Source organism: Pelobates fuscus, chromosome 12 (genome assembly GCF_036172605.1).
Source record: "Pelobates fuscus isolate aPelFus1 chromosome 12, aPelFus1.pri, whole genome shotgun sequence".
Lineage (NCBI taxonomy): Eukaryota > Metazoa > Chordata > Amphibia > Anura > Pelobatidae > Pelobates > Pelobates fuscus.
The window spans coordinates 6771760-6791341 of record NC_086328.1 but is presented as its reverse complement, the minus strand read 5'-3'; the positions used below and the strand labels follow the sequence as shown (position 1 = coordinate 6791341).

The following is a 19582-nucleotide window of genomic DNA, read 5'->3' as shown; positions in this document are numbered from 1 at the left end:
AATATTATGGGAGAGATGGCAGTTAGCATCCCGCTCGCAGGGAGGATATTGCGGGAGAGATGGCAGTTAGCGTCCCGCTCGTAGGGAGGATATTACGGGAAAGATGGCAGTTAGCGTCCCGCTTGCAGGGAGGATTTTACGGGAGAGGTGGCAGTTAGCGTCCCGCTCGCAGGGAGGATATTACGGGAGAGATGGCAGTTAGCGTCCCGCTCGCAGGGAGAATATATAACGGGAGAGATGGCAGTTAGCGTCCCGCTTGCAGGGAGGATTTTACGGGAGAGATGGCAGTTAGCGTCCCGCTTGCAGGGAGGATTTTACGGGAGAGATGGCAGTTAGCGTCCCGCTTGCAGGGAGGATTTTACGGGAGAGATGGCAGTTAGCGTCCCGCTTGCAGGGAGGATTTTACGGGAGAGATGGCAGTTGGCGTCCCGCTTGCAGCGGGAATATTACGGGAGAGATGGCAGTTAGCGTCCCGCTCGCAGGGAGGATATTACGGGAGAGATGGCAGTTAGCGTCCCGCTCATAGGGAGGATATTGCGGGAGAGATGGCAGTTAGCGTCCCGCTCGTAGGGAGGATATTACGGGAAAGATGGCAGTTAGCGTCCCGCTTGCAGGGAGGATTTTACGGGAGAGATGGCAGTTAGTGTCCCGCTCGCAGGGAGAATATTATGGGAGAGATGGCAGTTAGCATCTAGCTCGCAGGGGGAATATTACGGGAGAGATGACAGTTAGCGTCCCGCTCGCAGGGAGGATATTGCAGGAGAGATGGCAGTTAGCGTCCCGCTCGTAGGGAGGATATTACGGGAGAGATGGCAGTTAGCGCCCCGCTTGCAGGGAGGATTTTACGGGAGAGATGGTGGTTGGTGTCCTGCTCGCAGGGGGAATATTACGGGAGAGATGACAGTTAGCGTCCCGCTCGCAGGGAGGATATTATGGGAAAGATGGCAGTTAGCGTCCCGCTTGCAGGGAGGATTTTACGGGAGAGATGGCAGTTAGTGTCCCGCTCGCAGGGAGAATATTATGGGAGAGATGGCAGTTAGCATCCAGCTCGCAGGGAGAATATTATGGAAGAGATGGCAGTTAGCATCCCGCTCGCAGGGAGGATATTACGGGAGAGATGGCAGTTAGCGTCCCGCTCGCAGGGAGGATATTACGGGAGAGATGGCAGTTAGCGTCCCGCTCGCAGGGAGGATATTACGGGAGAGATGGTGGTTGGTGTCCTGCTCGCAGGGGGAATATTACGGGAGAGATGACAGTTAGCGTCCCGCTCGCAGGGAGGATATTATGGGAGAGATGGCAGTTAGCGTCCCGCTCGTAGGGAGGATATTGCGGGAGAGATGGCAGTTAGCGTCCCGCTCGTAGGGAGGATTATACGGGAGAGATGGCAGTTAGCGTCCCGCTCGCAGGGAGAATATTATGGGAGAGATGGCAGTTAGCATCTAGCTCGCAGGGAGAATATTATGGGAGAGATGGCAGTTAGCATCCCGCTCGCAGGGAGGATATTGCGGGAGAGATGGCAGTTAGCGTCCCGCTCGCAGGGAGAATATTATGGGAGAGATGGCAGTTAGCATCTAGCTCGCAGGGAGAATATTATGGGAGAGATGGCAGTTAGCATCCCGCTCGCAGGGAGGATATTGCGGGAGAGATGGCAGTTAGCGTCCCGCTCGTAGGGAGGATATTACGGGAAAGATGGCAGTTAGCGTCCCGCTTGCAGGGAGGATTTTACGGGAGAGGTGGCAGTTAGCGTCCCGCTCGCAGGGAGGATATTACGGGAGAGATGGCAGTTAGCGTCCCGCTCGCAGGGAGAATATATAACGGGAGAGATGGCAGTTAGCGTCCCGCTTGCAGGGAGGATTTTACGGGAGAGATGGCAGTTAGCGTCCCGCTTGCAGGGAGGATTTTACGGGAGAGATGGCAGTTAGCGTCCCGCTTGCAGGGAGGATTTTATGGGAGAGATGGCAGTTAGCGTCCCGCTTGCAGGGAGGATTTTACGGGAGAGATGGCAGTTGGCGTCCCGCTTGCAGCGGGAATATTACGGGAGAGATGGCAGTTAGCGTCCCGCTCATAGGGAGGATATTGCGGGAGAGATGGCAGTTAGCGTCCCGCTCGTAGGGAGGATATTACGGGAAAGATGGCAGTTAGCGTCCCGCTTGCAGGGAGGATTTTACGGGAGAGATGGCAGTTAGTGTCCCGCTCGCAGGGAGAATATTATGGGAGAGATGGCAGTTAGCATCTAGCTCGCAGGGGGAATATTACGGGAGAGATGGCAGTTAGCGCCCCGCTTGCAGGGAGGATTTTACGGGAGAGATGGCAGTTAGCGTCCCGCTTGCAGGGAGGATTTTACGGGAGAGATGGCAGTTAGCGTCCCGCTCGCAGGGAGGATATTACGGGAGAGATGGTGGTTAGTGTCCTGCTCGCAGGGGGAATATTACGGGAGAGATGACAGTTAGCGTCCCGCTCGCAGGGAGGATATTGCGGGAGAGATGGCAGTGAGTGTATCGCTTGCAGTGAGGATATTGCGGGAGAGACGGCAGCTAGCGTCCCGCTCGTGGAGAGGATATTATGGGAGAGATGGCAGTGAGTGTATCGCTTGCAGTGAGGATATTGCGGGAGAGACGGCAGCTAGCGTCCTGCTCCTGGGGAGGATATTACGGGAGAGATGGCAGTTAGCGTCCCGCTTGCAGGGAGGATATTGCAGCAGAGATGGCAGTTAGCGTCCCGCTCGTGGGGAGGATATTGCAGGAGAGATGGCAGTTAGCGTCCCGCTCGTAGGGAGGATATTACGGGAGAGATGGCAGTGAGTGTATCGCTTGCAGTGAGGATATCGCTTGCAGTGAGGATATTATAGAGAGCTAGAAGTTCAGGCTCAATACCTGCATTGTTCCAGTTCTTCATCGCTGTTGTTTGCTCGTTCTCTCAACGTGCGCATTTCACTTTCCACTTTGCGCGCCAGCTGTTCCTGTCTTACAACCTCTGCCACTCGCTCACTCAGCTGCTCCTGTGTGCTCTGCAGAGCGCTCTCTATTAAGAGAGTCTTCTCCTCCTGGCCTGCCAGCGCCTGTGCTGTAAGCAAAAAAACTATTATCTTGTATCTACTTAACGTCATCCTCCCACTTATTTGTATTGATACACAGCCCCTGTATCCTTGGCCAGTTGGCCACTGAGAGCTACCTGCTTGTTGATGGAGTGCGTAGGTCTCCTGCAGCTCCTTCTTCAGTTCCTGTAATTCCGTTCTTAGGGCAGTATTGTCTCTCTCTTTCTGCTCACGCTCTTTCTGAGTTTGCTGCAGTCTCCTCTCCAGAGCACTGGCAGCCTCCAGGTGGCGCTCTCTCTCTTGATTCAGCGATTTTAGTGAGCTCCGTGCCTGGAGAAGGTCGGCTTCTGACTGACGCAGCAGAACATCGCGCTTTTGGATTGCCTACAGTTGCAAGAAAACCAAACATAGGTGGTGGGTCTGCTGGCTATAGCAAAACATGCAATCCAATTCCCTGCACACAAATCTCTGGTAAATGGTCAGTACAATAGTTGGCTTAAGCTTAAGCATACTTGCAAAGACAGAATATTCAAGGATATAATCTTTCAATGTAGGGTAATAACTGCTTGATTCAAGGATAAATCTGACTGCCATTCTGGGGTCAATAAGGAATTTTTTGTCCTAGCTTGTTGCAAAATTGTGCTTCAAACTGGGTTTTTTTTTTTGTTTTTTTTTTTTCTCTTTTGGATCAACAGCAAAAAACAGGTGTGAGGAAGGCTGAACTTGATGGACGCAAGTCTCTTTTCAGCTATCTAACTATGTAACTATGTAAGCTTTATTCTAATATGAAGAACTCCTGTACTGCAGGGAGATCCTTCTATTAATTTAGATTCCTAAATGAACAGCATGGTTTCTGTTCTGCGGCATATGAATCCTACATGCCACAAAGCAGCACTTCATGCACAACCCAACAGCACGAATCACTACATGTCCAAATAAACATGGCAACACAAGCACTTGCAAACATTGCATCATCCCTTGATATGGGCAGCAAGATTACATATTCTTAGTGTATCACTGTTAAACACTCTGGGTTCGCTGTGAGGTCACACCCTGAGTGTATCGCCGTTACTGGCTCTCGGAGGTTGTGAGGTCACACCCTGAGTGTATCGCCGTTACCTGCTCTCGGTGGGCTGTGAGGTCACACCCTGAGTATATCGCCGTTACCTGCTCTTGGTGGGCAGTGAGGTCACACCCTGAGTGTATCGCCGTTACTGGCTCTCGGAGGTTGTGAGGTCACACCCTGAGTGTATCGCCGTTACTGGCTCTCGGAGGTTGTGAGGTCACACCCTGAGTGTATCGCCGTTACCCGCTCTCTGTGGGCAGTGAGGTCACACCCTGAGTGTATCGCCGTTACCTGCTCTCTGTGGGCAGTGAGGTCACACCCTGAGTGTATCGCCGTTACCTGCTCTCTGTGGGCAGTGAGGTCACACCCTGAGTGTATCGCCGTTACCTGCTCTCTGTGGGCAGTGAGGTCACACCCTGAGTGTATCGCCGTTACCTGCTCTCTGTGGGCAGTGAGATCACACCCTGAGTGTATCGCCCGTTACCTGTTCTCTGTGGGCAGTGAGGTCACACCCTGAGTGTATCGCCGTTACCTGCTCTCTGTGGGCAGTGAGGTCACACCCTGAGTGTATTGCCGTTACCTGCTCTCTGTGGGCAGAGAGGTCACACCCTGAGTCTATCGCTGTTACCTGCTCTCTGTGGGCAGTGAGGTCACACCCTGAGTCTATCGCTGTTACCTGCTCTCTGTGGGCAGTGAGGTCACACCCTGAGTCTATCGCTGTTACCTGCTCTCTGTGGGCAGAGAGGTCACACCCTGAGTCTATCGCTGTTACCTGCTCTCTGTGGGCAGAGAGGTCACACCCTGAGTGTATCGCCGTTACCTGCTCTCGGTGGGCAGAGAGGTCACACCCTGAGTGTATCGCCGTTACCTGCTCTCGGTGGGCAGTGAGGTCACACCCTGAGTGTATCGCCGTTACCTGCTCTCGGTGGGCAGTGAGGTCACACCCTGAGTGTATCGCCGTTACCTGCTCTTGGTGGGCAGTGAGGTCACACCCCGAGTGTATCGCCGTTACCTGCTCTCGGTGGGCAGTGAGGTCACACCCTGAGTGTATTGCCGTTACCTGCTCTCGGTGGGCAGTGAGGTCACACCCTGAGTGTATCGCTGTTACCTGCTCTCGGTGGGCTGTCAGTTTGCTGTTGTCTCTCAGCTCCTCCTTCAGTTTTTGGATTTGCTGCTGTTGCTCAGAAATCTGTAGTTTATAGTCTTGCACTTGTAAAGATGTCTCTCTCCGTAGATTGCACACTTCCTGCTCCAGCCGCTCCACATCTGTGTTTATGGACGGATAGCCAGACGTTAGAGAATTCACACAGACAGCCATGATCATGTCAGTAAATCTCTCTCTCTTCATACCTTTTGACGTGCTGTTTCTCTGCTCTCTTTCCTTCGTTAAATCCAGGTTTAGCTCTCGCAGATGTATTTGGCTTCGCTCAGTTTCCTTCATCTGTCTCTGAATCTCCTCTTCAGCACGGCCTAGCTCCTGTCCACACAGACAGCAACCATTTATAAAGCAAAGAACCTCAGAGTGATTAACAAGATCAATAATACACAGTAACAGCCCAACATGGGGGAGTCGTACACTGACCCGTGTAAGCTGCACCGCATGCCTCTCCAGCTCCCCGTAGCTGCTATCACTGTATCTGTGGGTTGCTTTGTAGGAAGCAAAGTCTGTCTGTAGTTTTACCAGATCTTCTTCCAACTCCACCACCTGTCACACAGAGAACCGGTTGTGGAAGGAAAATAAATCACATTTTAATTTTAAACACAGCTAGAGCAATCCAGAGTCTGCTTGAGTAATCAGCTGCGAATTGAAACAGATAGAGCAGCTATTCCCCCTCTATACAGACTGAGGGTGTAAAGTTGCCGTGTGTATGAGTATGACCGAGCTGCCAATGGGTCTGACCTGGTTTTGGAGCCTCGCCGCATGCTCCCGGACAGACTGAAGGATCTCCTCGCTCTCTTTGGATTGCGCACGGCTGGCCATCAGGTCGCTCTGTGTTGCCTGAAGTTCTTGTGTGAGTTGGTCAATGGCTTCCTCTGAGCTTTCTAGTTCCATACATTTACTCTCCAGCTCCTGCTGTAACACAAGCAGTTCGCCTCGCAGTGCAGACAGCCGACAGTCTCGGTCAGACACCTGTGGATATATGGGAAGTATAGAAAGTGTGCCTTCCCTTGGGAATATCTGTAAATGGGTGTTGAGATAGCCTTAGGTGTTTACACCTACAGCATTCAACATTCCAGCTCTGTGAATACTTAGCTAGGACACTGAGCTCCTTTCCTACAGACCAGTGGCGGAACTACCGCGGTCGCAGGGGGCACAGCTGCGACTAGGCTCGTCACTCCAGGGGGTCCGGCTGCCCTGCGACCGAGGGTCCCGCGGGGCCAGCCAACTAAGTAAGCCACTTGATGCTATGTAATTCCAGGGGACCCAGTCAGCGCTTTAATAGGGCGACCGGGCCCCTTTTTGAGTGGGAACTCTGACTCCCATCAGGCTGAGCCACTGGACCCCAGGGAAAGGTATATGTGTGTGTGTCTGTATGTGTATCTGTTTGCATGTGCAGGGGAGGGAGGAACATATGGGAGGGGGGCGGTAGACGTTGGGGGGGGTACAGTTTTCACCGGGGCCTCGTGGTTTCTAGCTACGCCTCTGCTACAGACAGTTGCATATCGCAGGCTGGGAGCTGACACAGTCATGCAGTATTATAGGAACTGCCTTGTGCTGACGGAATGATTACATCGTCTGACTGGCCAACCTTCTCGTCTGCACTGAGCAGTGAAATTCTGGGAGTGCATCTACTTGAATGTCAGGTTCTGATCGGATGCTGTCATCACATTCTGTCGTGTCTTAATTTGTAAATGTGTGTTTGAAAAATCTGATGCAATTCATGGATGGCCAGGTGAGTACTGGTAATTCCAGTATAAGTTAATATCGCTTGGCTAGATGTAAATATTATTTCTCTGTTGGTAGCCTGGTTTTAAATTGATGTCTTACATTTTAGGTGACAGGCTAGCAGTTATCACTATAGTAAATAATGTACACACCTCTCGCTTCATCTCACGGGTTTCATCTTCCAGCTGTCTCAGGTTCTCCTCCAGTTCCCCAACTCGGCTCACACACGCCTGGTATTTACTGCGATACAACTCCATACTGCTGTGTGTGGCGCTACTCTGACTCTCCGCACTCACAGCCTTCTCCTCCGACTCCCACAAACACGTCTGCAGCTGCTGAACCTCTTCACTACGCTGACGGAGCTCTACATCCCGCTGAGATACCTGGGACAGAAATTATAAAAACAAACTTCACATGTGCAATTAGAGGTACAGATGCAAAAACACAGGGCAATACCCAATGTCATATGCAGGACAAAGACCGCAAAACAAAACCAGTGCAGCAAACAAGAAGCATAAACACAGCATTCCAGGTGGTAGGTGCAGGTCAGAACAAGAATACAAAGCAATGTTAAAGCCGAGGCCAGTGTCATGTAGTTTCACAGTTTTTTAACAGGCCGAGTGAGACCTTCTGTGGACCAACGCAGCGAGGTCGGAGATTGACAGAAAGAAAGCTTGGTACAAAGCCAAACATATCACATAAGACTGGAGTAAACTGAACGAGACACTGTGTCTGTGTTCAGAGTCCCGGGACAGTGCGATCACCTGTTCCTCCAGCTGTAGCTGCAGCTGCTGTGCCAGACTCAGGTCCTGGGATATCCTCTCTGCCCTCAGCCTGGAGTGCCGCAGCTCAAGCTCCTGCTCCTCCTGCCTCCTGGTTACAGACTCCAACTTGTCCTGCAGCCTCTCCGATTCGTTTCTCATGCGCTCCGTGTCAGCCTGCTGCGTCTGCCGCATGCATGCAATCTCTTGTTTTAACCGATGCATCTGTCAATCAAAGGGTTAGATTTTAGAAAATTTTACCCATTTCCCTTTAATTCCCAGGATCCCTCTCACCTCTTACGTCTTACTTCCACTCCCAGAATCCCGCTCACCTCTTACTTCCAATTCCCAAGATCCCTCTCACCTCTTACGTCTTACTTCCAATTCCCAAGATCCCTCTCACCTCTTACGTCTTACTTCCACTCCCAGAATCCCGCTCACCTCTTACTTCCAATTCCCAAGATCCCTCTCACCTCTTACGTCTTACTTCCATTCCCAGAATCCCGCTCACCTCTTACGTCTTACTTCCAGTCCCAGAATCCCTCTCACCTCGTACTTCCAATTCCCAGAATCCCTCTCACCTCGTACTTCCAATTCCCAGAATCCCTCACTTCCAATTCCCAGAATCCCTCACTTCTAATTCCCAGAATCCCTCACTTCTAATTCCCAGAATCCCTCACTTCTAATTCCCAGAATCCCTCACTTCTAATTCCCAGAATCCCTCACTTCTAATTCCCAGAATCCCTCTCACTTCTAATTCCCAGAATCCCTCTCACTTCTAATTCCCAGAATCCCTCTCACTTCTAATTCCCAGAATCCCTCTCTCCTCTTACTTCCATTCCCAGAATCCTTCTCTCCTCTTACTTCCAATTTCCAGAATCCCGCTCACCTCAGCCAGATTTTCCTCTTTCTCCTGTTGCAGCCCATATATTAGTTTTTCCTTGTCTGTGGCTGTAGTTTCATGCTCAGTGCAGATTTCCTGAAGGCTCTGAACATCACTCTGCAGGTTCTTCAGCTTTAAGCGAAGGGAACTCAATTCCTCAGAACAATCAGTGAGCTGCAAACACATGATCGTCTTATTAGATGATAACCCCTATATGTCAAACATTGTAACCTTCATATCTCAAGAATGTCAATCACATCCCAATCATTAACACTAAATACAAACACAACATGGACCTCGCGGGGTACACGATAAGCTAACCTCTCTTTGTACTTCCTGCAGCTCTTGCTCTCTAGTAGTGAGGTCAGTTCGAAGGCTGACAATCGTCTGGTCTCTGCTAGAAACCTGATGAGAAATATAAGCATGGCAGAAGTATGGATATAAGGTGAAACAGAATCAACCATGATATATGTCTGGAGAGTGGGGTTGGAATAGCACATGAGGCTACAGGAATAGAGGATACAATTCCCTGACTGCCCAGAACCAGTGACTGGAGTTACCTCTTTCTGAGCCGCTTTGTGTTTCTCCGTCAGGATGCTAAATTCCAGCTCTAGTTTATCCTTTGCTGAATTCAGCTGAGACACCGTCTGTGCTCTGACAGTCAGCTCTTCTGTCAAGTCTGCTATCTGCTGCTTCTGCTGCTCCACCAACTCACGGCTCTGCAACAGCTGCAAAGGAGATTGATTCAGGGACTCTGAGACATCATGTGCCAGCAATCTACCCAGGCAGTGAATGTTTAATGGTATGGCCCCATTCTACCCTGTACACACCTTAGACCTAGTGTAAAACATTCTTTGTTCTACCTACCTGGGATCGGAAGCTTTCCTGCTGCTCTCTTAATGCCGTTACCTCCTCCTGCAGGGATGAAAGCAATTTCTCCTTCTGCTGCACCTGAGGGAAAAAGCACAAGCTTCCTGAAACTAGGTGAATTCCCATTATACCAGAAGCAGTACGAACGCTAACAGCCAGCCAGTACCTGTTCTTCTGCCTCCTGTATTGTCTCTGCTTTCTCCTTTAGAGCACTCTGCAGAGTATCCTGGCAGATGTGAAGCTCTTCTCTCACAGCAAGGAGCTCTGCATCTTTCCTAGTGACCTCCAGTCTCCGGATCTCTACTTCCTGCAGGGCGGCGCTCATACTCTGTTCCACATTTGAGATCTGCAGGGTGTGACAGATAGAATGGACTTAATGACAGCTGGGGGACAATGAATTAACATTGCACAGATCCCCCCAAAAAACACATCTGGACTGGCACAGGGTGTTAAATTACACCACGAGTAACGTGTGAGTGGGACAGTATAGCAGGGAGTAAAGGACACGTCCAGTATAACATATCAGGTGGTGATCACTGATGCTCTGTTGCAAGGTGCTACCTCTCGTTGAAGCTGGTGGACCTTGCTCTGCAGGGTGTCTCTGTCATTGCGGAGCTCCACGCTCTTTTCACAGGCCGTATCCCGCTCCGTCTCGCAGACCGATAGCTGAGCTTGCAGCTTCTCCACAGTCTCACTCTGCATCTTTATCTGGTGAGATTATAGTAAGGCAGGTGTAAAGTGGCAGCCGAGTGACTAAAATACCTCTCTGGATGGAGATCCATATCGATGTATAACTTTATCCCTCAGTGGCAGCCCACCCAACTAATACCCGTTTCCTCTCCCTGAGCATACCTCTTGTTCCAGATCTTTTCTGCTAGTGTTTACATCACACAGCTCTCTTTCCAGCCTTTTTATAGTGTCAGACAGAGAGGTCTTCTCAATGTGACACAATGACAGCTTTTCCTGGAGATTGCTTGCTGTGGCCTCCTGTTGCACAGCCTGTAATGGGATGATGCTACATTAGGTCACATTCAGACTGGTTCATGCCAACAGCTAGAATTAACCTACTGAGTCGCACTGTGTGTGTGGGGGGGGGGAAGACCACTTGAAGACCAGCAGAAGTGACCTAAAACATATCCAATCTGCTGGCCTGGCTCCACCCCCACCCATACCTCTATTATAGGAGCATGCTGTAGAGATAAGCATTCATTGTTAAAGTTGCCACGATCACCATTGCCTCTACCCATAAACATCAGAGCAAAGCAGCACACAGTCCCCCATTCTGTTACTGACAGACACGAATGTGCTTAAGATGGAATGTACATCTTCCACTATTCATTAACATTAGCAGTCACACGTCTAGTGGTGGTACCTTCTCCTCTGCGTGCTGTGTCTGCCTGCGCAAAGCCTGAATATCTCGACGCAAGCGATCAACTTCCTGTTCCTTGCGGCTCAGCTGAAAAATAGAAGCAGTTCAGCGTACGATGACACGGTGACCTCCATATGCAAAGATGACAAGCTCAGCTTTAGACTGTTTGTCCGAACATTTTATCTGTATTTTGCATTAGTGAAACATATGGATATATATGGGCTGAGCAGAGATCCAGTGTGGCTTTCTACCCAGGGATTAACAAACTGATCCATGCGCAACCATTCCAAACCCTTATTTGTATTTTAGCTTAGAATGAAAGTAAAACATTAAATTGGCAGATGCCAGTCATTTATAGTTACAATGATAACGGCATATAGGAGCACTTTAACTGGGTCACAAATCATTGGACATCGATGTAGTTAGAATATTGTGATCACTTGATTTACAAATCTTTCTTTTATAGATTTCAACCCGAAAAGCCAAAATATGAATCATACTGAACTAACAAGTCATTAAAATAAATAAAATAAATGAAAAGTGAGGTTTAATCAGCAATATCTGGACGCAGACACCCTGTACTTGTGAACGGATCAAGAATAAAAGAAAAATTGTTTTTCACACATTAAACTATTCACATCTACCCGCACAGCATTGGAACAAGCACTTATATTAATTGTTTCATCCCAACGTGCTTCTATGACTATCGTTTTCATAATAAGTAAGCTATTTATCACCCTGGTGTTATGATGGTATACAAGCCCTCACCTTACTGGCCGTTACGCTGCTGTGCTCGCTTAGTGTTAAGCTTTGCGTTTCCAGCTCAGCATGAAGCGCGCCAGTCTCCTGTTCGAGGCGCTGACTGTGCTCTTGGAGTCTCGATCTTTCTTCCCGAAGCTCGCGCACAGACTGCTCCTGATTTCGCAACTATAGAAGTAAATGGACAGTCAGAAGGAGATATTAATTATTGCCCAGAGGGGACCGTCTCGGCTACATCTTTGTGGATGTATATGGTATAAAATAGACCTATCTCCTCTAATAAAGAAATCTTTACTCTACAAATGTTCAAAAACAAATTTGGAAGTTTTTTGGAACATTTAAAAGAAAAAAAAGAAACCGCATAGGGAACGCAAATAGGGGAGCGTCAAACACACGGATAGCATGAATCATGGACATAGGATAGATAAGTACATCTACAGTCTGCTGGCTAAACTGGATTGTCAGATTTCATTAATGCACAGTATTCAATACGAAGCACAATCCATCCAGAGATAATTTGATTTTGTGTCTGTATGAGGTGTAGAGTGGGCTTTGCGGGGACAGTACTTTGTTTTGGTGGCAATCCTCTAATACATGAACCCAGACAGCAATAATGTCACAGGTGCACACACAGAAACCGTTTAAACCACTCGTGTGCCAGGAAGGAGGGCTGCCAGCTTTAGTGTTTATAACACTGCTTTCTGGGTGCAGTGAGTGGCCCCCCAGAGCTTGCCTGTTCATGGGCTCGGTGAAGATTCTCCACGGTGTCACGGTTCCCCTTTTGAAGCTCTACAATTCTGTGCTCCTGCTCCAAAACATGTTCCTGCAGCTCCAGCGCCTCCCGCTGACAGCAACTGTACCTCCCTCGCAGGGACGTAGCCTCTGCCTGCAATCCCAGCAGCTGTTCCTGCAGAGCACCCACCTACAGGGAGAGATAGGATGATATATGTATTGAGCATTGCAGTAACACACTCTCAACGCCAGGTCAGCTGCTCATACAGTGAGGGGATACTGGGTCAGGTTATTACACTGCGTGATCGCTGACTGGTAACCTCCATACTTATATTAAAGGTTGAGGCACACACTGCCCATAAACATTTCCATTTATGGGGTACACTAATTTATCATGACACTATAGTCACCAGAACAACTATAGCTTAATGTACAGTATACAGCTTATTGTAACAGCGTATTGTATAGTATACAGATTAAAGAGACACTATAGTTACCAGAACAACTACAGCTTAATGCATTTGTTCTGGTGAGTAGAATCATTACCTTCAGGCTTTTTGCCATACATTTTCAGAGAAAATGCAGTGTTTACATTACAGCCTAGGGATACCTTCGCTGGCCACTCCTCAGATGGCTGCTAGAGGTGCTTCCTGGGGCAGTGCTGCACAGTGTGACTGACATTCAGTGTCTCCACCCTATGCATGCAGACACTAACCTTTCATTATAGAGATGCACTGATTCAATGTATCTCTATGAGGAGATGCAGATTGGCCAGGTTGGTGTTTGGTCCCACCCGCCTCCTTGATGATCTTACCCTTCTACAGGGAAAGCATTGGATTGGCTGAGATCATCATTTCTGATTATGTCAGCCAAAGAGGTGGATCGGTGCGGGACGGGGCCAGAACCTGCTGGAGAGCGGGTTTAACCCTTTCTAAGTGGGCAAGCCACATAATGGTGGTTTTAAGGAATACAAGTTTGTATGTTACTTTAAGCTCATGTTAAACAAGGTCCTCATCCACCTATTGTTCCTGTAACATTTTGTAATTGTCTCATTTATGGTTAACTTACCCCCTTTTATAATATTGGAAAGCGCTGCGGAATAAGTTGGCTCCATATAAATGTCAATTAGAATAATCATTTATAGAAACTTATTTTTTTTTTACTTAGAATTTTTATCAAACAAACTGGACTAGAACTAGAAGAATCTATTTAAATATAAAATCAATCCCATTGTACAGCGCTGCACAATTTGTTGGCGCTTTATCAATAATAATAATAATGCACAGACATCTGACCCATACAGGACACAGTACAGCAGACCCACCAACAGGTGGTTCCAGTATCCGGTGAGTTCAGGTAACCTGGTGGAAGGTACTTGCAGTCCTGCAGAGAATGTGAGACAAGCTGCACTTTAACAAATGACCAGTAACTCTGCTAAGGGGCAGAAAGAGCTCCTAATGCAGGTAACAGCAGGAAGTAAACCATCTGGCACCTGATTAAGATTTTGGATTATGATGGTGGAAGCTGTGTCAGGGATAAGATATCACAGTGAGACTAGTGATGGGAAAAGCCCCTCACTGTCTATATAGACGTACAGTATACGCAGCCTCTCTGAGCTCTGCACGCAGTTGCTGGATGGTCCCATGACTCTCCTGATCATGGCTCTCTGCTTCTGAAAGTCTCTGCTCCAGATCCCAAGCTGGCTGCGTCATGTCTGCTCTCTGCTTGCTCAGCGACTCTCTCCTCAGCTTCTCGATCTGCCAAAGAACAAAACAAAGCTTCGTTAAGAGAAGCACTGGAACATGGCAGAAAATGTTCCCAATCTCCATCAGGAGTAATGACTTTACCTCCGCTTCTTGCTCTCGATGACGAACCTTCAAAGCATAATTCTCTCCTTCCAGCTGGGAGAGGCGCATGTTGCACTCGGATACCTGGCAACATGACATGTGAAAAGTGATGCTGGAGGCCACAGACTGTTACTAAATGCTAACATACACCCCTAAATGTTACTCACCAGCAGACATGCGCACACAGCATTTTATTTTTCATTTTATCTACATAGTGACAAGCAAGTGTATGCAAACGAGATGAAAGTGCTAGTAAACATCATTCAAATCATTCACATGCTAGGGATAGGAGTTAAAAGTCCACAGCAGCTTGAAGACAGGTATCCCCTAAATGCAAGCGCTTGGTACAACACTGAGGTCCCCTGTCCCGGTCTCCCAGCACACAGTGTATTATAACTGCAGCTATAAGGTTATGGTGTAAGGAGGTCCCCGTCTCCCCGCACACAGTGTATTATAACTGCAGCTATAAGGTTATGGTGTAAGGAGGTCCCCTGTCTCCCCGCACACAGTGTATTATAACTGCAGCTATAAGGTTATGGTGTAAGGAGGTCCCCTATCTCCCCGCACACAGTGTATTATAACTGCAGCTATAAGGTTATGGTGTAAGGAGGTCCCCTGTCTCCCTGCACACAGTGTATTATAACTGCAGCTATAAGGTTATGGTGTAAGGAGGTCCCCTGTCTCCCTGCACACAGTGTATTATAACTGCAGCTATAAGGTTATGGTGTAAGGAGGTCCCCTGTCTCCCTGCACACAGTGTATTATAACTGCAGCTATAAGGTTATTGTGTAAGGAGGTCCCCTGTCTCCCTGCACACAGTGTATTATAACTGCAGCTATAAGGTTATGGTGTAAGGAGGTCCCCTGTCTCCCCGCACACAGTGTATTATAACTGCAGCTATAAGGTTATGGTGTAAGGAGGTCCCCTATCTCCCCGCACACAGTGTATTATAACTGCAGCTATAAGGTTATGGTGTAAGGAGGTCCCCTGTCTCCCCGCACACAGTGTATTATAACTGCAGCTATAAGGTTATGGTGTAAGGAGGTCCCCTGTCTCCCCGCACACAGTGTATTATAACTGCAGCTATAAGGTTATGGTGTAAGGAGGCCCCCTGTCTCCCTGCACACAGTGTATTATAACTGCAGCTATAAGGTTATGGTGTAAGGAGGTCCCCTGTCTCCCTGCACACAGTGTATTATAACTGCAGCTATAAGGTTATTGTGTAAGGAGGTCCCCTGTCTCCCCGCACACAGTGTATTATAACTGCAGCTATAAGGTTATGGTGTAAGGAGGTCCCCTGTCTCCCCGCACACAGTGTATTATAACTGCAGCTATAAGGTTATGGTGTAAGGAGGTCCCCTGTCTCCCCGCACACAGTGTATTATAACTGCAGCTATAAGGTTATGGTGTAAGGAGGTCCCCTGTCTCCCCGCACACAGTGTATTATAACTGCAGCTATAAGGTTATGGTGTAAGGAGGTCCCCTGTCTCCCTGCACACAGTGTATTATAACTGCAGCTATAAGGTTATGGTGTAAGGAGGTCCCCTGTCTCCCTGCACACAGTGTATTATAACTGCAGCTATAAGGTTATTGTGTAAGGAGGTCCCCTGTCTCCCTGCACACAGTGTATTATAACTGCAGCTATAAGGTTATGGTGTAAGGAGGTCCCCTGTCTCCCCGCACACAGTGTATTATAACTGCAGCTATAAGGTTATGGTGTAAGGAGGTCCCCTATCTCCCCGCACACAGTGTATTATAACTGCAGCTATAAGGTTATGGTGTAAGGAGGTCCCCTATCTCCCCGCACACAGTGTATTATAACTGCAGCTATAAGGTTATGGTGTAAGGAGGTCCCCTGTCTCCCCGCACACAGTGTATTATAACTGCAGCTTTAAGGTTATGGTGTAAGGAGGTCCCCTGTCTCCCCGCACACAGTGTATTATAACTGCAGCTATAAGGTTATGGTGTAAGGAGGTCCCCTGTCTCCCTGCACACAGTGTATTATAACTGCAGCTATAAGGTTATGGTGTAAGGAGGTCCCCTGTCTCCCTGCACACAGTGTATTATAACTGCAGCTATAAGGTTATGGTGTAAGGAGGTCCCCTGTCTCCCTGCACACAGTGTATTATAACTGCAGCTATAAGGTTATGGTGTAAGGAGGTCCCCTGTCTCCCCGCACACAGTGTATTATAACTGCAGCTATAAGGTTATGGTGTAAGGAGGTCCCCTGTCTCCCCGCACACAGTGTATTATAACTGCAGCTATAAGGTTATGGTGTAAGGAGGTCCCCTGTCTCCCCGCACACAGTGTATTATAACTGCAGCTATAAGGTTATGGTGTAAGGAGGTCCCCTGTCTCCCTGCACACAGTGTATTATAACTGCAGCTATAAGGTTATGGTGTAAGGAGGTCCCCTGTCTCCCTGCACACAGTGTATTATAACTGCAGCTATAAGGTTATTGTGTAAGGAGGTCCCCTGTCTCCCTGCACACAGTGTATTATAACTGCAGCTATAAGGTTATGGTGTAAGGAGGTCCCCTGTCTCCCCGCACACAGTGTATTATAACTGCAGCTATAAGGTTATGGTGTAAGGAGGTCCCCTATCTCCCCGCACACAGTGTATTATAACTGCAGCTATAAGGTTATGGTGTAAGGAGGTCCCCTGTCTCCCCGCACACAGTGTATTATAACTGCAGCTATAAGGTTATGGTGTAAGGAGCTCCAGTCTCCCCGCACACCGTGTATTATAACTGCAGCTATAAGGTTATGGTGTAAGGAGGTCCCCTGTCTCCCCGCACACAGTGTATTATAACTGCAGCTATAAGGTTATGGTGTAAGGAGGTCCCCTATCTCCCCGCACACAGTGTATTATAACTGCAGCTATAAGGTTATGGTGTAAGGAGGTCCCCTGTCTCCCTGCACACAGTGTATTATAACTGCAGCTATAAGGTTATGGTGTAACGAGGTCCCCTGTCCCTGTCTCTCTGCCCACTGTGTATTATAACTGCCCACACATGGTGTATACCAAGTGAAGGTATAGTGAATTGAAGATTTGTAGCGATATGTCCACCCCTTACTCTCACATCATGGCAAGAAGTTAATGCTTTCCTCTTTCTGGACACAGCTTACTGCAAGAAACATATGAACGTCAAAGGGGAGTATCTACTGATTGTCAATATTAGGGAAATCTTTTTTTTTGTATTCTGAAAACGTTAAAATAATCCAGAAAGCGGTAATGTGGCCCCTCAAGTTGCCAGGGAATATCTTGCCTGCCGGTGGGCCTCTTCTCGTTGGCTGGAGTAGGTCTCGAGATCCTGATGAAGCTGCTGTATGCGGCTGTGTCTCTGCTCCAGTTCTTCCTGTCTCTCTTTAAGCTCCCGCTGGAGTCTGTACACCTGCTGTTCCTGGGCATCCAGCTTGTAAAAAGAGAGGATATCGTGATTTAGCCATCAGGTAAGAAGCGCAATATTGAGGCTATTGGAGACGGGGATCTTGTGTTACCTCGCAGGACAGTACATCCCGTGTGTTCTGGACAGCAAGAAGCACAGACTGAGCATTTCTCAACTCCCCATCTCTTCGATCCAACTGGAAGAGGTGAAAATGAGCGTTTAGAGATAAATGCAGGTTGGGTCAGGTATCTAGATTTTTGTATAACGAACAAGGGGAACGAACATCCACATGAAATCATTAGACACGTCCAATCAAGAAAAAGCACTATACTTTCCATACTTGCTTTTCCTTTCCACCCATGTATTCTTTTTATCAACACTTGACCTTATCCCAAACCACCATGGCTGCTCTTCCATGTGGATGCTGTCCAACTAACCCCCTCTACCTTAACCCAATTATCAATCCCACCTCCCTCAACAAATCCCCCACACACACCAACCTCTGTTTTCAGTAGTTCATTTGTTTTGGAGACCGCTGCAAGGGAATCTACTAAAGACGCGTCCGTTTGGCTCCCGGTAACCTGATCGAGTGAAATCATATATAAAGATTAGAATTACACACAGAGAAAAGCTTTCGGATTAAACTAGGAAATAAAGATAATGGACAATAAAACTGCAAATTGTAGGTTAGAATGTCCATGGATCCCTTGTTCGTGTACACAAAACACCCCATGAAACATCATGCCGCGAGCAATGTGAGGACAGCACTCACGGGCGGACTCAGAGCTTTGAGCCGATTCTCCAGCTGATGTTTTTCCTGTAGATGCGTTACTGCCTTGGCGTCTTTCAGCGAGATCTCCTCGTGCAGTTCAGTAATAATCGTCTGTAGCTCCTGTAGCCGATCATCCTTTTCAAGGACCTGATCAGAAGGAAGACGCACAACGTGGCGGGATAAGGATCATGTGAGATGAAAGAGACAATGAAGAAAGTTACGAAGCTAAACCAAGAGCCGATAATAGCAGGAGATAGGAATACTAGAGGAGGAAAGAAGACAGAAAAGGAAGGTTGAAATGAAAAGACTATAAAGAATGTCTGGAGGAAAACAGAAAGTAACAGTCTTACAGTAAATCAATGAGCTCAGGATATAATTGGGAAAAGCACAAGCGTTGCGCAGCACAGGAGCCCCGTGCCAGGTGGAAGTCCTAAAACGTAACCTCATATATAACACGTAATGCGTTCAGTGCCATATTATACTCTCCGCTCTACCTTGCTATATCCCACAGTATACAAATCAAGCCGGGCTGCTATCCACCTGTACAGGAGCCAAGTCTGCCAGCAGCTAATGAGCTGAAGACACTATGAGTGATCAGCATTAGGAGCCACAGGCAACAGCTGGCCATTACTCTGGGCTTCACTAATGTACTCCAAGTCCATTACTCAGCCATTCGTCATGATAGATTCCAGGCTGTGATATGAACATTAGATTGTCTTGTACTGCAAGGCTGGGAGAATGGTGCAGGGTGAACGCGAAGGGAGTATGGGCCATTAAATGTTCGCTCCCAGCTGCGCACAGGGACAGCGTTACAATAATGTCCCCGGGAGGGAGAGGGAGGCAGCAAGCTAGTGTCCAGATATTTATCTATCTACCCCTGTGACTTTACTATGGCTTTCTGGTACACGAGATGTTCTACGTAAGGTGGGGGTGACCCGTTCTGTAACTGCAGAGATGGAGACCCCAGTTTAAACCCACTGGGAGGGAAAACTATGAGCAAGCTGTGAGTGTGCACTCACCTCCATGCGGCGCAGCTCCTGACTGTGGATGGCATCCCTCAGCTGAGTGTGTAACTGCTGAATCAGCTGCTCTTTGGTCATCACCAGGTCTTCCAAGGCTTCCAGCTCCCGCACGGCCCCTCTGGACAGACATACATGTTAGGGCTGCCAGCTGTGTGTGTGTGTGTGTGAGGGCAGGGTGAAAGGGTGACTGCA

General features: G+C 48.3%; 1 protein-coding gene across 1 annotated transcript in view; it reads right to left on the bottom strand.

Moving 5' to 3' along the window:
• Window positions 1-19582, bottom strand: part of PMFBP1 (polyamine modulated factor 1 binding protein 1) — a 90145-nt gene that overhangs the window by 12441 nt on the left and 58122 nt on the right. Inside the window, exons 5-29 of the mRNA XM_063438171.1 lie at window positions 19388-19508; window positions 18369-18515; window positions 18097-18177; window positions 17709-17792; window positions 17477-17623; window positions 14209-14292; window positions 13957-14118; window positions 12363-12551; window positions 11639-11797; window positions 10874-10957; window positions 10354-10500; window positions 10063-10209; window positions 9668-9847; window positions 9499-9582; window positions 9192-9359; window positions 8953-9036; window positions 8638-8805; window positions 7752-7973; window positions 7140-7370; window positions 6001-6231; window positions 5683-5805; window positions 5451-5577; window positions 5209-5366; window positions 3172-3418; window positions 2874-3063 (exon numbers count right to left, since the gene is read on the bottom strand). Of these exons, the coding sequence (XP_063294241.1) occupies window positions 2874-3063; window positions 3172-3418; window positions 5209-5366; window positions 5451-5577; window positions 5683-5805; window positions 6001-6231; window positions 7140-7370; window positions 7752-7973; window positions 8638-8805; window positions 8953-9036; window positions 9192-9359; window positions 9499-9582; window positions 9668-9847; window positions 10063-10209; window positions 10354-10500; window positions 10874-10957; window positions 11639-11797; window positions 12363-12551; window positions 13957-14118; window positions 14209-14292; window positions 17477-17623; window positions 17709-17792; window positions 18097-18177; window positions 18369-18515; window positions 19388-19508 (3765 nt within the window). The remainder of the gene's footprint in view (window positions 1-2873; window positions 3064-3171; window positions 3419-5208; window positions 5367-5450; window positions 5578-5682; window positions 5806-6000; window positions 6232-7139; window positions 7371-7751; window positions 7974-8637; window positions 8806-8952; window positions 9037-9191; window positions 9360-9498; window positions 9583-9667; window positions 9848-10062; window positions 10210-10353; window positions 10501-10873; window positions 10958-11638; window positions 11798-12362; window positions 12552-13956; window positions 14119-14208; window positions 14293-17476; window positions 17624-17708; window positions 17793-18096; window positions 18178-18368; window positions 18516-19387; window positions 19509-19582) is intronic.